The 14,414-nt window shown below is 44.3% G+C and overlaps 1 protein-coding gene across 9 annotated transcripts in view; it reads right to left on the reverse strand.

Moving 5' to 3' along the window:
• Positions 1 to 14,414, reverse strand: part of Fbxl17 (F-box and leucine-rich repeat protein 17) — a 438,576-nt gene that overhangs the window by 300,291 nt on the left and 123,871 nt on the right. For all 9 annotated transcript variants that reach the window (XM_039083777.2, NM_001108235.2, XM_063267332.1 and 6 more), the window contains one exon: positions 6,261 to 6,368. In XM_039083777.2, the coding sequence (XP_038939705.1) occupies positions 6,261 to 6,368 (108 nt within the window). The remainder of the gene's footprint in view (positions 1 to 6,260; positions 6,369 to 14,414) is intronic.

Here is a 14,414-nt window from a genome sequence, read left to right on the forward strand (position 1 = left end):
GCAGAGGCAGGAGGATCTTTGAGTTCCAAGCCCAGTCTGGCCTAGAGAGTGAGTACCATGGCAGCCAGGGCTACAGAGAAAGACCCTATCATGAAAGCCAACAACAATTAGGCTGTCCCCTGTAGGCAGCAGACACATGGATTTTGTCGTGAAGTCACTGTGCTGTTGATTTTGCCACTGGCTGCGTCCCAGGGCTATTCTGTGACTTAATAATGATGGTTTCACTTTCTTCCAGTCTCTCATTCTTTCCAAATAATATTTCCTGTATCTCCTTAAGTTTAGTTTGTCGGATATAACTTTTTTACGCTGTTTATGTCACAGAACATTTCCCTCTTCCTTCAATCCTGGTAGGTAATTTTGCTGGATATAGTATTTTAGATTGGCTGTCACAGCCAGCAGGGCTGCAGGCTCTTCAGGCTTTCCTGCGTCTCCTGTCAGAAGTCAACAGTTACGCTGATGGGCTCTTCACCATATGTGACTTGTGTTTTGTTCCCTTGACACTTTCACTACACCATCTTTGTTATCTATCCTTCGTGTTTTCACTACAATACGCAGTGGGGATTTTCTTTCCAGTCTCCTACATTTAGTGTCCTGTGCACTTCTTGAATCTCTATGGGTGTGTCTTTTTGCTTATTTTGGAAAGAATTTTCTTCTTTGACCTTGTCTGGTCACCCCATTGGGCTGGGATTTTTCTCCCTCATGTATGTTTATAATTCAAAAGTTTGTGTTGTTTGTTGTTTTGTTGTCCGCTTGGTTTTGATGTTTCATTCCCTGTGTGTTTCTTTCACGTGTTTTGTGTTTTGTTTTCTTTTATTTTTTGTGTGACTTGTTCATTTGGTCTAGATCCTCTACTTTATCTTCAGGACTTGACAGTCCTCCTTCTTGACTCATTCAAGGCTTTCCTTTGAAATTCCTGGTGCAGCTGCTGGGTTTTCAACTCCACCCTCACTTGAGCTGGCGTCCTGGACCGTCTCTGTCCTGTCCACCAGGACTTTGTCTGTGTTTTCTGGGTCAGGGCTCAGGCATTTGTTCTCCAGATAGATACTTTTTCTTCTGGATTTCTTTGTGTGTTCTTTAAACTCCTTGAATTCTTTGACATAATGTATCCTGTAATTTAGTTCTTAATTCTGACTGTTCTTTTAGTTTCTGCATGCTAATGTTCATCCACGTGACTCAATAGCAAGCATTTCTACAGGACTGGCAGGTCTTGAAGAGCAGATACCGGCTGGATGGTTCATTCTGACCGTCGTCCTGGGATGAGAACGGGCTGGCTCTGGAGGGGACCATGGAAGTCTGAGTGGAGCAAGGCAGTGTGCACTGTACTCCTCACCCTCCGTCTGCTGATGCACACTTACACGGCTCCATGTCACCTGCTGTGACAAACACTCGAGTACAAACATTTCTTCAGCACACTGACTTCAGTTTCTGGACAACTGATCGCGTGATAGCGTAAATTACCAGCAATATGTGGAGGTCACTTTTCCCCATCTCACCACCACTTGTTATCTTTGAACTTTTAAGTGGTAACTATTCTGGTGCCCACAGGTAGTATGGCATGATTTTAATTCACACTTCCCTGATTATTAACAATGAACACTAAATCTATGGCCATCTGTGTGTCTTTAAAAATGTCCAGTTAAGCACTTTGCCAGTTTTAAAACTAAGGTTAATCCTTTTCTTAATTGTGAGTTTTATAAATTTTTGTATTAACCTTTGTTAAATGTGTTTTCCTGTAAGTGTAATGACAGGCTCAGTTCTACAGCAGTCACACTGAATTGGTTTATTTCTTTCTTAAGTCCTTATTCCTACAGGATTCTTACTGAATTCTCTACTGGATCCATCCGCACTTGGAATAATCTTAGCTAAAAGGGTTCTAAGTAAAAACGTAACTTCTTGAGACCTGGGGAAATACTGGCTGCCCACGGCCTGTTCTTCTCTGCTTCTCAGTAATGACACAGCCTTGCCCTGTTGTCTAGATGCCATTCAACCCCTGGGCTCTCTGATCCTCTGTCTCACCTGCCCAGGCGGCCAGGACTACATGCGCACGCTACCGTGCCTTGTCAGGTGAGCCCTGGCACTGGGTGCCGCCTTCAGCAGTGTCCCTGATACTGCACACTTTACTCGTCCAACCCTCTTCTCCCTCGGGTGCCTGTGGAGGCTGCACAGGCTGCAGCACTGACGCTCTCAACCTCGTCCCTTCCAATCAGCCTGACCAGACATCGTCCCTCCAGTGGAAGGCTTGGCTCTTGGTTTGCTGACTTCCACAGCATCTCCCTCCACTGCTCCTCCTGCTCATTCCAGTCTGCTCTTCTTTCTCCAGTTTCACTAAGTGGAGACTGAGCTGGCTGACATGAGCACGGTTTCTCTTACTCAGGGGCTCAGTTCTACTCATTCTGCAGTAATGAGTCTGCAGCATCATGGGAATGTGAAACATGGTTTTATGATCATCTGCTTCAAAACCACTCCCAGTTTTTCTTCCACCGTCTCACTTGCGAGCTGCGGCTGGAAGCACAGAGGGGAGGGCGCCCCATAGACCTCTGAGCTTCTCCGTGTTCCTTCCACACTGGACTCCCCCGAAATCCAATGTCTCCTGGGCTCTTTGCTCTGCCTTGTCACCTTACAGAGATTATTGGGTCTCTGTATGTCACCCCCATGTGCTGCAATCTGAGAACCCCTCAGTGAAGTCCTCTGAGACAACACGGGACTCATCTTGTTGGTCTGTGAGTCTCTGTCACTGATGTCCAAAACCTTAAAAATCCTGCTTTGTTTTGTTTTGTTTGTTGTTGGTTCCCTTTCCTTAGCCCTGACTGTCCTGGTGCTCACTGTGTGGTCCAGACTGGTCTTAAACAGATACCTGCATGCCTGTCTCTGCCTCCCGACGGTGGGACTAAAGAGAAGCGTGTTCTATCATGCTCGGCTCATGTTCAAAAGTTGACTGCAGCAGGACATCAAGTCTGCTCCCTGTTGAGGTTAGAAGCCCACAGCTCTACGTTTAACTTATGCTGAGTTTTCTTTTTCTCCTCCAAGCATCTGAACTGAAACCAATGGCAACTGGTTCACATGAGCTTTGAGAGCTGTGACATGTTCCTTGTAGCTGCTTTACCAACAACTCAACCTGAGCAGGAGGACAACTTGCACTTGCTTTTGCTGGATTTGTTTTTAGAGGAGCAAGAGAAGGACATTTTAGGTGGCGCACACTGACGAGTCCAGCTCTGCTTGCGGAGGCCAATTCTGATCCATGGGGTGGCTGGTGCTCTGGCCTCCCACACGGAGCCCTCAGCCCAGAGCCCCTGAATCTCCCAACCTGACTCTCATTCACACAATAAAGGACTGTAGAAAGGCCTGCTATTGTGATAATGTTTGGTGTTCGCAGAATCTCCTGATTACTAAGTATGGAAACAGAAATCACCACAAAGTAAGTTAGTAGCCCAGTTAAGACCGAAAGAACCCAAGTGGAATTGACTCACGGAGCCCACAGAGGAATGTAACAATATTTTTTCATTTAGCCCCGATCCTTTGTCCTCCAGCCCTTTGCTTAATAATTAAAGATATCACAATGCCCCGTTTTTGTCTCTAATATACTAAAATGTTTAACATTCCTTAACGTGGTTCCAGAGCCCCGCAGTCCACCCTCCTCAGCTCAACACTTCTAAGGTCTTTCGATCATTTATTCTAAGTGTCTGATTTCCTATACAGAAATTAATGCAGACAACTTGTGGCATTTTTCCTTATTTGTAATACACGAAACCCCACAAAATCATGTGTTAAACTGATTTTTTTAATCATGAAAAAGTAAACAAATTTAAGGTGATTACTCTCAACACTACAATTCACGTGTCCCAGCCTGTTTCATTAAAAATTATATATTATACCAATAACAAAGAGAACACAATTTTAAGGGGCACTTAATATATTTACCAACATTTTATAAACAGTAACTGGTTAAAAACACTACCAGAAGGCAAAGATTTTAAGCCTAAAGCTTGGATTTTACAAAACTTGAGTTCCACTGCAGCCTTACAAGAGATCTGCAAACTTCCGGCACAGTGCCATCTTGTTCTCGTTTGAGCAGAAGAAAGTGGGCGTCCTTCCAGCACAGGCCCATCCTTTCATCTACGCAATAACCGTCGTGGGAAACGTGTAGAGCAGAACCCCAGGGAACAGTTGGAGAGTCCAGATGCCCCACCTCTGTACAAGCAATGGCGCTCCCCAGCCGTACACTTACTATAGCTGTTAGTTATCACACAGAACACTTCTGCTACGTACCAGCATTCCAGAGTTTGAGGCCGTCTCACACACTCAGGGAAGCTCAGACTTATCTGGGAATCTTGTTTGGTCTTTAATGAGTGATCACACTTTTGGGTGATCATAAAAATCGCACATATGGTCACTATAACGGTTGTGAGCAATCTGTTCATTCGATGGCATTTCTACTCTACACAGCATTAGAGGGGACTAGAAAAACAGTCATCTTCCAAGACTGTCAGGCCAAGGTTGCAGGGAATGAATAAAAATATGCGCTCACATATGGTCTTGGTTATACTAAGATGTTCTGGTATATTGATAATCGATTTCCATCTTTTCCTCTAAATTTAGGCTATGATCCTCTGAATATAGTTCAGTCTGACCAGTCATTTCAGACACACTCTAACCACAGGCTCTCTTCAAGATACACTAAACAAGAATAGCAATCTGACTGTCTTAAGCCGACGTTTGCACTAATTTTCTAGCCATCTGCATAGTGTGGAATCTATTTTGATAGGAAAGGTGACCATTTACTTTCCTCTGCCTTCGATCTCAAGGCTGAGGGGAGCACTTGCCATCTACTGCCTTAGGTAAGAAAGTGAAAAACATAATCTGTCCACGTAGTAAGTGGCAGAGCCAAGGACCAAAATGGAGTTGACAAAGGAGCTCGGGCACCTCTCACTGCCCCCACCACACACACACTCCCCACAGTCTTATGCAATGCAGAAACATTTGTTCTTTTGCCTGGGAGGAAAGAAATATTCCTGGCTAAGTGGTAAGCTTGAAGAGACTCACATAGATGCGGAATAAAGTGAGCTGTGATCGTGCAGCTTACTCCAGCATTGTGCTGCCATGCAACTGTTCTGCGCTCACCGTGGGAGGAAGGTGAAGGTAGGGCTGGTCTGCTGTTAGGCAACACCAGCAGCTCCTTTTCTAAGTACAACTCGATAAGAGTTAAAAGCCAAAGAGTGCACAAGTCAGGGGGTACACAGGCTAATTTTAGAGTAGTCTGTTTTTGTATCACACGGATATGAGAATTAGCCCCCAACTCTCCTGGAGCTGTGTTATGGAGTGGAAATGCAACAACACAGTACAAAAGCTGGTGCCGCCTTCTTCTTAGTGGGCTGTGAGCCCTGAGCTCGAAGGCATACATACATTCTCCAGTTACCTTATATATTCAGATTAGTCACACATAATTTTTTTTAAAACAAATGTGCCTGGGACACAGTGATAGAAAAGTAGCTGGCACTCAATGTGTCATCTCCATGCAATGCTCTACGGTAAAATCTAAGTGAGAGCAGGTTCTTATTTATTGTGAGTACACAGTCGCTGTCCTCAGACACACCCAGAAGAGGGCATCAGGTCTCATTACAGATGGTTGTGAGCCACCATGTGGTTGCTGGGAATTGAACTCAGGACCTCTGGGAGAGCAGTCAGTGCTCTAAACCACTGAGCCAGCTCTCCAGCCCCCAATATCAGTTTCTTGAGTGCATTGTTTTATAAGTATTTTAAGTTTTATAAGTTTTATAAGTATTAGCAGTGAAAATGTAAAGTGCATGCTTCATTTTAAAATGAGGACTCCACTTGAGAAAATGTAAGCAGGTAATTTTCTACACTGGTTGTTGCTTTATCAAATATACTAGCACGCTTCTGTAGTTATCCAACTGTTTTTCATCAACTACATTTGGCAATACCAGGAACCCAGGCACAAATGGGAAATGGCCATAAACCCAGCAACTCACTTGAGCTTGGCTGATCCATAACCCAGGAATTCGAGTGTTACAGGTCTGGGATTCCTGATAATCAATGGCTAGTGCAGGCTGACCACATGTTCAAGGACGCCGTGCGCTATATAGTAAGATCAAGGCCAAAGTAAAAGGATGGCTTGAGAGACAGAGCCATAGTGAAGTGCCCTCCTAGGAATGGGAGGAGGGCTAATGGTAGCAATCACTCCATCATGGTCCATGACCTTCAAGGGACTCAGAAACATCAGCGAATGGGGCTCTGGGACTTACCTTGGTTAGGTGAATGACTCCTTTGGAAGTAACTGAACAACCCATGAAGCCAACACACTGGAGGTCAGGGCAGTGCTCAGCAAAGGCCTTCACTGACTGGTCTGTCACCTGGGGAGACACGAAGAGACTGACTTAAGGCGGCGTCATGGAGAACTAGGCATGGCGGCTCATTAATCCTTTCCTTGCCAGCACACCAACGATAGCACCTGTGTAACAAAGAATGAATTCCCTGACCTCACATCCTCTACACCCCATACTGTCATACTTCTTGACAGATCCAAATGACATACTGACAAAAGCCACTCCACTCCCTGCCCTCTGTCCCCACCTCTCTCTTCTCTTCACATTTTTATTGATACTATTTACATGCCATAAAATTCACCCTTGAAGGGTTCGGCCTGGCAGTGAGGAAGGTATTTATAAAGCGGGGTGGGGGAGGTGTTGTTGTTAATACTTCTATACATTCATTCCTACTGTCCCCTCCTTAGATGACTATTTTCGGCTGGGAGCCCATCTCGCCTGCCTTCAGATTCAGACTTTCACTATATGGTATGCTCTCCTGGGTCCCCAAGTTGCCAACTACAGACCTTGAATCTTAGTCTCTGAGTCATATAAATCAACTCCTTATGAAGAACTCGTCATAGAAAAAAAGAAAATCTCCTAAGGGTTTTATCTCTCTAGAGAAACCCAATGCAATGTATACTGAAACCATCTGAGATTATTGCAAACGTAAGAGTAAAAGTGGTGGGACCCCTGAGTGCTGGGACCCCCGAGTGGTGGGACCCCCGAGTGGTGGGACCCCCGAGTGACCCCAACTCATTCACAAGTCAGAGGCCTCAGCTAAACAAAGAACTTAAGGTGCTGGCTTCAGGTACTACTGACTTAGCTTTGCTTTAACAATGAAAGACAGACTGGAACTCCACTTCTGTCACAATCATCTCCAAAACTTTCTCCACATATTTGTTACCAGTCTGTAATTTGGTGAAACTTTTCTTTATGGTTGTGGTGGTTTCAATAGGTATAGCCCCAAAAGATTGACCTATTTAAATGTTTGGTCCATAGGGAATAGCACTATTATGAGATGTGGCCTTGTTGGGAAGTGTGTCACTGGGGTGGGCTTTGAGGTCTCAGGTGCTCAAGCCATGGATAGTGTAGTATTCTCTTCCTGCTTCCTGTGGATCCGGTACAAAACTCTCAGCTACCTCTCTAGCCCTATGTCTGCCTGCACGCTGCCATGCTCCTGACGTGATAGTAACAGACTAACGTCTGAACCTGTACGCCAGCCCCAGTTAAATTTTGCCTTTATAGGAGTTGCTTTTGTCACAATAGAAAATATATTATGTCACAATAGGGTCTCTTCACAATAGAAATTCTGAGACAATGGTCTCACAAAGGTTCGACTTAAACCCAAACACATGCTAGTTACCACATGGTTGCTTTGGGGTTTATTTCTTCATCCAAAATGAAACCAAACACTTTTGTTAGATTACAACCAGCAGCAATGACATCCACTGTTTTTGCATTAGTTTTAGTATGTGTGACTTTTATTTGTATCTTCTTTATGCTTTACAGACAGTGAGTACGTGGATAGCATTAACTCTAAAACAGTCATAGGAACATTTCCCTAAAGGAAAGAAACTCAAACCCTGATGGTAGGTCTGATAAAAGATTAGTTCTGCCTTCCAAAGTAAAGTGTGCTCAAGTGTGCTAAGACTAAGGGTGCCACTGATCAGTTAAAAGTGCACCTGTCTCACTCACCGTTCCAAATACGTAATGCTAGCATGGACCACGGAACGCAGAAAACTGCTAGCACGGACCACGGAAAGCACAACAGTGCCGCAGGCACCAATGAGACGGAAGCTTTAGCTGGAAGCCAAGACTAGAGGCTACAGAGGCTAAGTGCATGTCTGCAAAGTCAGACAGCTGCTCGGTCTCAGAGTAGCATCAAACCTTATTTCAAGAAGGTTCAAAGGAAGAGAAACTCGAGTGACAGCAAAGGACACAGGAGAACTCAGGTCACAGGATCCTGAGCGTCTAGAGAGATGGAAAGAAACAGTCAAAATTCTACTGCTAGGCCTTTCTCTTTTAGCCGAGGGGACAGAAAGACAGACAGACAGCTGAGACTCCCCCCAACATCGGCAGAGCTGGGGAAAGCGATGCAGCTCTGCGGTACAGAAACACTGTGATGGGTACACGTTTGTTTTGGAGACTAACAATAGGCCCTTCAAACCAGAGCTCCACAGCCAGCAGTCAGAGCGTGGCCTGTGACACACGCGTGGGCAACCCCGTAAAGACCGTACAAGGGCAAGCACTCAGCTTCCCCAGGGCCCAGAGTTTGAGTACCCAGCTCTAAGTCCCACAGGGATGCCCCGTCCTTCTGCACACACACAAAAGGTGATTCTGGAAAAGTCATTTCTCTGTGTCCTTCTATAAAAAAAGAAAACAACGGTGCCTATTTCATAGAATAAAACATGAGAGAGTAAAGAACCATAAGAAATCATAATTTCTCAAGAAACATTAACTAGTACCACTATCCTGATCACAGTTTTTCGGTATTCTGTTCATGCCAGAACTAAGGAGTCAATGGGTGAAAGAAAATTCAAAACCAGTAGAACTGAAACATGCTCCTTAATTCTTCTACTCACTCTGACGCTCTCCATCACAGCCTGGAAGCTCTGGACTACAAGTGTGACGGAGAGGAGGTGGAGGAGGTGGTGGTCGTGGAGGTGGTGGTGTTAGTGGTGGAGGTGGTGGTGGTGGTGATGGTACAGGTGGTGTTAGTGGTGGTGTTAGTGGTGGTGGTACAGGTGGTACAGGTGGTGGTGTTAGTGGTGGTGTTAGTGGTGGTGGTACAGGTGGTACAGGTGGTGGTGTTAGTGGTGGTGTTAGTGGTGGTGGAGGTGGTGATACAGGTGGTGTTAGTGGTGGTGTTAGTGGTGGTGGAGGTGGTGGTACAGGTGGTGGTGGTGGTGGTGGTGGTGGTGGTGGTGGTGGTGGTGGTGGAGACAGAAGTGAGGAACTGTTGCTTTAACTCTACAATAATATACTGGGAGCACAGAGGAACCATGAGTGTCTCTGGGGAGAGACCCAAGAGCCTCGGACATTCAGATGCTCAGGTTCCGGTGAACAGGGTCCAGTGAACCTTCAGAGTCTGGTTTCAGTGTATCGTCTTCCTCTTGGAACTTGTGCAGACTTCAGAACCTGGTCCCACTAACTACCTGCCGAACCCGACTGTGTGCTTAGTGTGCAGTCTTCAGGTGGACTTACGCTGTCCAGGGATGTTATTTTTGGAACTTAAAAAAGCAAAAAACTGAATGGTTATTTCCTAACCCAGATACTACTGTGGCTCTTGAAAATAACTTATTGAAGTGCAATTTGCCACATTTTAAAAGCATAGTTTTAAATTTCTGGTATGAAAACACCACAAATCTTACTTTTTTTCAATGTATAATTCCAAAATGTATCCTCTTAGATGAATAGATGCACTTTGTTTTAAAAAACACAAAATTATAGTTGAGTACGGCTCACGTGACTTTATCAAGCTAAAACCAGATATAACCAGTCTCCTTGGCCCTTCTGCTCCTGTGTGCAGTCAGCCGCTGTTACAGGCAAGGTTCTGGCAAGCACTGCCAACGTGGTTTCTGTCTTGACACCTCTGCCTTTTCTAGAAACCTCCTTGTAACCACATTCCATCATAAGGAACCCTTTCCCTAGTAAAATGTTTTTGATATTTATCCGTATATATGTATGTGTGCATATGTAATATACACAGTATTTCAGTAGAATTGTTACTGCTGTATAGAAGTCCACTATATTCAGTTTATTTGGCTAGTTAAAATATTTGGAAGATACATAATATACATCTGTATTTCAGTAGGATTGTTACTGCTATAAAGGATTCCACTATATACATTACGTTTGACCAGCCGGTAAATATTTGAAATCTTTCTAATTTACGATTTTGAAAGATGCTGCTCCTCGCATACAAGTAATTATATGGAATTATATTTTTATTTATTGTGAGTAAATATCTATGAGTAGAACTAATTTATCATTTAACGAGTAAGACTGTCTGATTAAACTGAAGATTTTACACTTGCCAAATACAAATCACTTCTAAGCTATGCCGTGTCTTTTCATTTTCTTAGTTTTTAAGTTTAAAAATAAAAAACTAGATATGGGCTTTTACTGAATACAGCACACAGGAAATGAAAGTGTCACTGTGCGGCTTTTTATTGGTTCTTTGAGAATTCCGTGGTGTTTGACCGTGTTCCAGCTCCTCCTGCTCCACGTAACTTTATGCTCTCTCCATGTCCCAGCATCTGTCTTTGAAACCACCAGGTAGTTTGTGGTTCACTATTTCCAGCTCCATGGTGTTCTTGCCGTGAATGCCTATCTGCCTGGCGTGTAGTAGGGATATCAGCATATTCAGTAGCCTGAGCGTCCTCTGCTGAAGCCTCTGTAGTCACCAGAGGCTCCCAGTGTGTGATGGATACACTTGGAGAACAGACTCTGGTGGAGAGTGAGAGTCAGTGTACAAACAGAAACAAGACTGTACTGTGGAAGAACGAAATCAGTTTGCAAATCAGATGCTGAGGTTTGAGTCAACACCTGTGAAAACGAGAGGGGAGAAGCCAGACTCAGCATGACCTAAGGTAGGACCTGACTGGCCTAAACAGACAAACACATGCAAGGCTGTTGGAGGAGCTTCAGTTCAGAACCCTAAAAGAAGCGTGTCTAACTGCCAACCTTGAAACCTGAAGCACATGGATAAAAGGAGCAAAGAAACTCCTAACGGGCTACTTAATTAGAAATCCTTCTGAGGATGGTTCCGTGTGAGCTCAGGTCTGAAACTGGGGAATGGGGTAGAGGGTGGGATCAGCAGGCAAAAAATAATGAGTTTACATAATCTAGAGAAGTCAGACAACTGAAATAGGCAGTGTGTCAGAGACAGCCTCATCTGACTAAACCTTCCCTGGCTGGAAGACAGATAAAGGCATGCTACATAGGGTCACTGAATCTGCCAGTGTGAGCTCAGACGGTGGTTGGCTTCTAAACTTAGAGACTCCATTTCTGGCCACAGCTCACACTCAGGTGAGGTTTGGGATACTCAGAGCCAATGAGTCACAGATACAGTAGACACAAGCAGCCGCATTTACTGGGCTTACTGGGTGACAAGCCAAGATTCCTTTCCGCATGCATCATCTGGGATCCTGATGAGAGCCTTGCGGGAGCTCCCCCAGTCAGAAGGCAGTGGAAACAAGCCTAGGGCAACGGACTTCCTCAGAAGACAATGGAACTGCTAGTAGTGAGCAAAGCAAAGCTGCCTCTGTGTGGGGGTGCTGAGGTCTCACGACCAGGGGTCAGCATCTTACAAGATCAGCTCTTGCTCCTCCTAAAGAATAAGCTTCAACACTATTTTGAGTGCTGAAACTCAGAATCTACTCATATACAAATTAATATGCAACTCCACTCATGGCATTACAGCCTCACTCAAGAAGGAGTGAGCCTCACTCATGGCCTCCCAGCTGCCATCCACTGGGATGAAAAGCAGAGTGTCAGGCATCAAGGCAGGATGAGTCGCACACTGAGGAATATTCAAACGCTCTATCCTTTGATTATTTTCTGTGTCCCGTGAAGATGTAAAGGATGTGTGGTAGATTCTGTGACACTTCCATATTCTGGGAACAACCACATCTTCCCCACACAAGGATGGTGCTTAGAAGGTTTTAGAAGTCTAATTCAGAGGTATGTGAGAAGCTGGAAATGGCAGTAAATTATAAAACCAATGACGCAGAAAAGGCAGTATGTGAACTCTGAGTAAGGTACTTTTATCTAAAAAGGCTTAGAATTGTAAAGGAGAAAAATGTAGGGCATGAGGGGTTTTTATATAAATGTTTTGATTCTAAATAAAGAGATCCAATTTGTTCTTAGTTAAGAGTTGATGACTTGGTATTTTCTTAAGTCATAGAGGGCAAAGACTGGGTACTAACCTCCAGTTAGGTAAGGATAAACTGGGTACTAACAGTGCTAACATCCAGTTAGGTAAGGTTGATTCACTGAGTTAGGCATTATAGTCTGGACCAACTATTGAGTCGATGCATATCTGGAAGGGAAACAACCTGGAGTTGCATCTGTTACTTTCCTGTGGCTTATGGAAGAAAGAGTTTATTCTGGCTTGTGGTTCCAAAGGCCCATCCAAAGGACAGGAAGCATCAGGCAGCAGGCATGGCAGCGTGTGTCAGGAGCTGAGAAGTCACGGACTTAACTGAAACATGAAGCAGAGAGCACAAACTGGGACTGGGGTGAGGCTATGAACTCTGAAAGCCCACGCCCAGGGTCCTTCCCTCTGCAGCAAGGCTACATCTCCCGAATCGCCAACAGCGCCACCATCTGGGGATCAACTGCTCAAACACCTGAGCATGTGGGGGACTTTCTCATTCTAAACACCACAAGTATTAACTCAAAACCAGTGGAGTCCTCTGTAGATAGTTATAAATAGTTGACATAGTGTTACTCTGCAAAGTTCTCATAAAATGGTGTTCCTTGTCCTTGATAAGAAATGGAACAACCAATGGAAGCCTCGAGAGACTTCGCCGTACTCCCACGAGTTCAGTCCAGACATAAGCTCAGGCGGTTTCCTAATTACAACTGTTGAATTAATCTAAAAACAGTCCCATGAATGAATCAAACAGATATTATTCACTGGATATGATTACTCAATTTAACACTGAAGATGGCCTGGAGTACATATTGGGGTTATCTCTGCTCTCTCTACAGCATGCAATAAAATCCAACGTATACCACCGCCATATTCTAAATGCCCTCAGTTGCCTGCACCCTGGAACCACTACATAACATGCGTGACACCAAACAATCCTCACACTAAGCACAGTAGTCTTTCACAGACACAAACCAAACCACGCATGTCTGCAGTTTCCAATGACGCCAATTAGTCTTAGGATAAAATCCAAATCCCTTCTGTGACTTACAAACCCTGATAATTTGGCCCCTCCCTGTCTTTTCCACCTCATTTCAATCAAATGTCCTTCCTCTGAGTGTGAGTGTGTGTGAGTGTGTGAGTGTGTGTGTGTGTGTGTGTGTGAGGACACACATCTGTAGCGTCCCGCACTCCACCGTCATGCGCGGTACAGGTAAGAGCTCCAGGAAGGAAGCCTGTCCTGATACACTCAGCAGCCTGATGCTTCTGACTGAAAAACTTCTAACTCAGATACCAAGAAAGCCACACCGCTGATTTTAGTGTCCCCAAGTGGCACAAGTGGTGCCTAAGAATCCAATTAATATCTTCAGAAAGCTAAGGCCGTGATTTTCATAGAAAGTAACCACAGTAGTTTGATTCCTCACTGATGTGTCTGAAGTGACGACCTCACCCTCTCCAGTCCTCAGGACCCTCTCCAGTCCTTCCTTCTCCCCCAGGAAAGCAATGAAGCCTCTCTGGGGCTGTTTCTGTAGGAATAAATAAAGTCAGGGTTCAAGTCTTTCTCCACATCTTGCAGCTTGAGAGACCAGCAGGATTGTGGAGACCCCTCATTCTCTGCTTCCAAATAAAATGAGCATACAGCCATCGCCTTGATGCTATACCCGAAGGGAAAATATGCCACTAATATTCTAACTGGCAATTATTAATTTGTAGGCTATGCTACTTCACACACAACTCTCACACATGTATAAAATATCATATTTATCTATAAATATCTCTATTATGTCTTTATTAATTTGGCAACAATGTTTATGTGAGACGTGCCACTTAAATAAAAATCTAACAGTGATGTATCTCATTTAAAACTTACTAATATCAGAAAAAACCTAACTGTTACCAAAGGTGTTGGAATTTAATGAATTTTTTCTAAAAGTTTAAAATTTCAAGTGTCCAATGAAAATATGATAATTAGATTGTTTATCTGAAATTCCCTAATTTAACTCATTCTATCCTATTTCGTTGTTAGTCTCTCTACTGAAAAGTTGGGTGGGGTTGGAGAGATGGCTCAGTGGTTAAGAGCACCCGACTGCTCTTCCAGAGGTCCTAAGTTCAATTCCCAGCAACCACATGGTGGCTCACAACCATCTGTAAGGAGATCCGATGCCCTCTTCTGGTATATCTGAAGACAGCTACAGTGTACTTGTATATAATAA

The sequence above is a fragment of the Rattus norvegicus genome, chromosome 9 (genome assembly GCF_036323735.1).
Source record: "Rattus norvegicus strain BN/NHsdMcwi chromosome 9, GRCr8, whole genome shotgun sequence".
Lineage (NCBI taxonomy): Eukaryota > Metazoa > Chordata > Mammalia > Rodentia > Muridae > Rattus > Rattus norvegicus.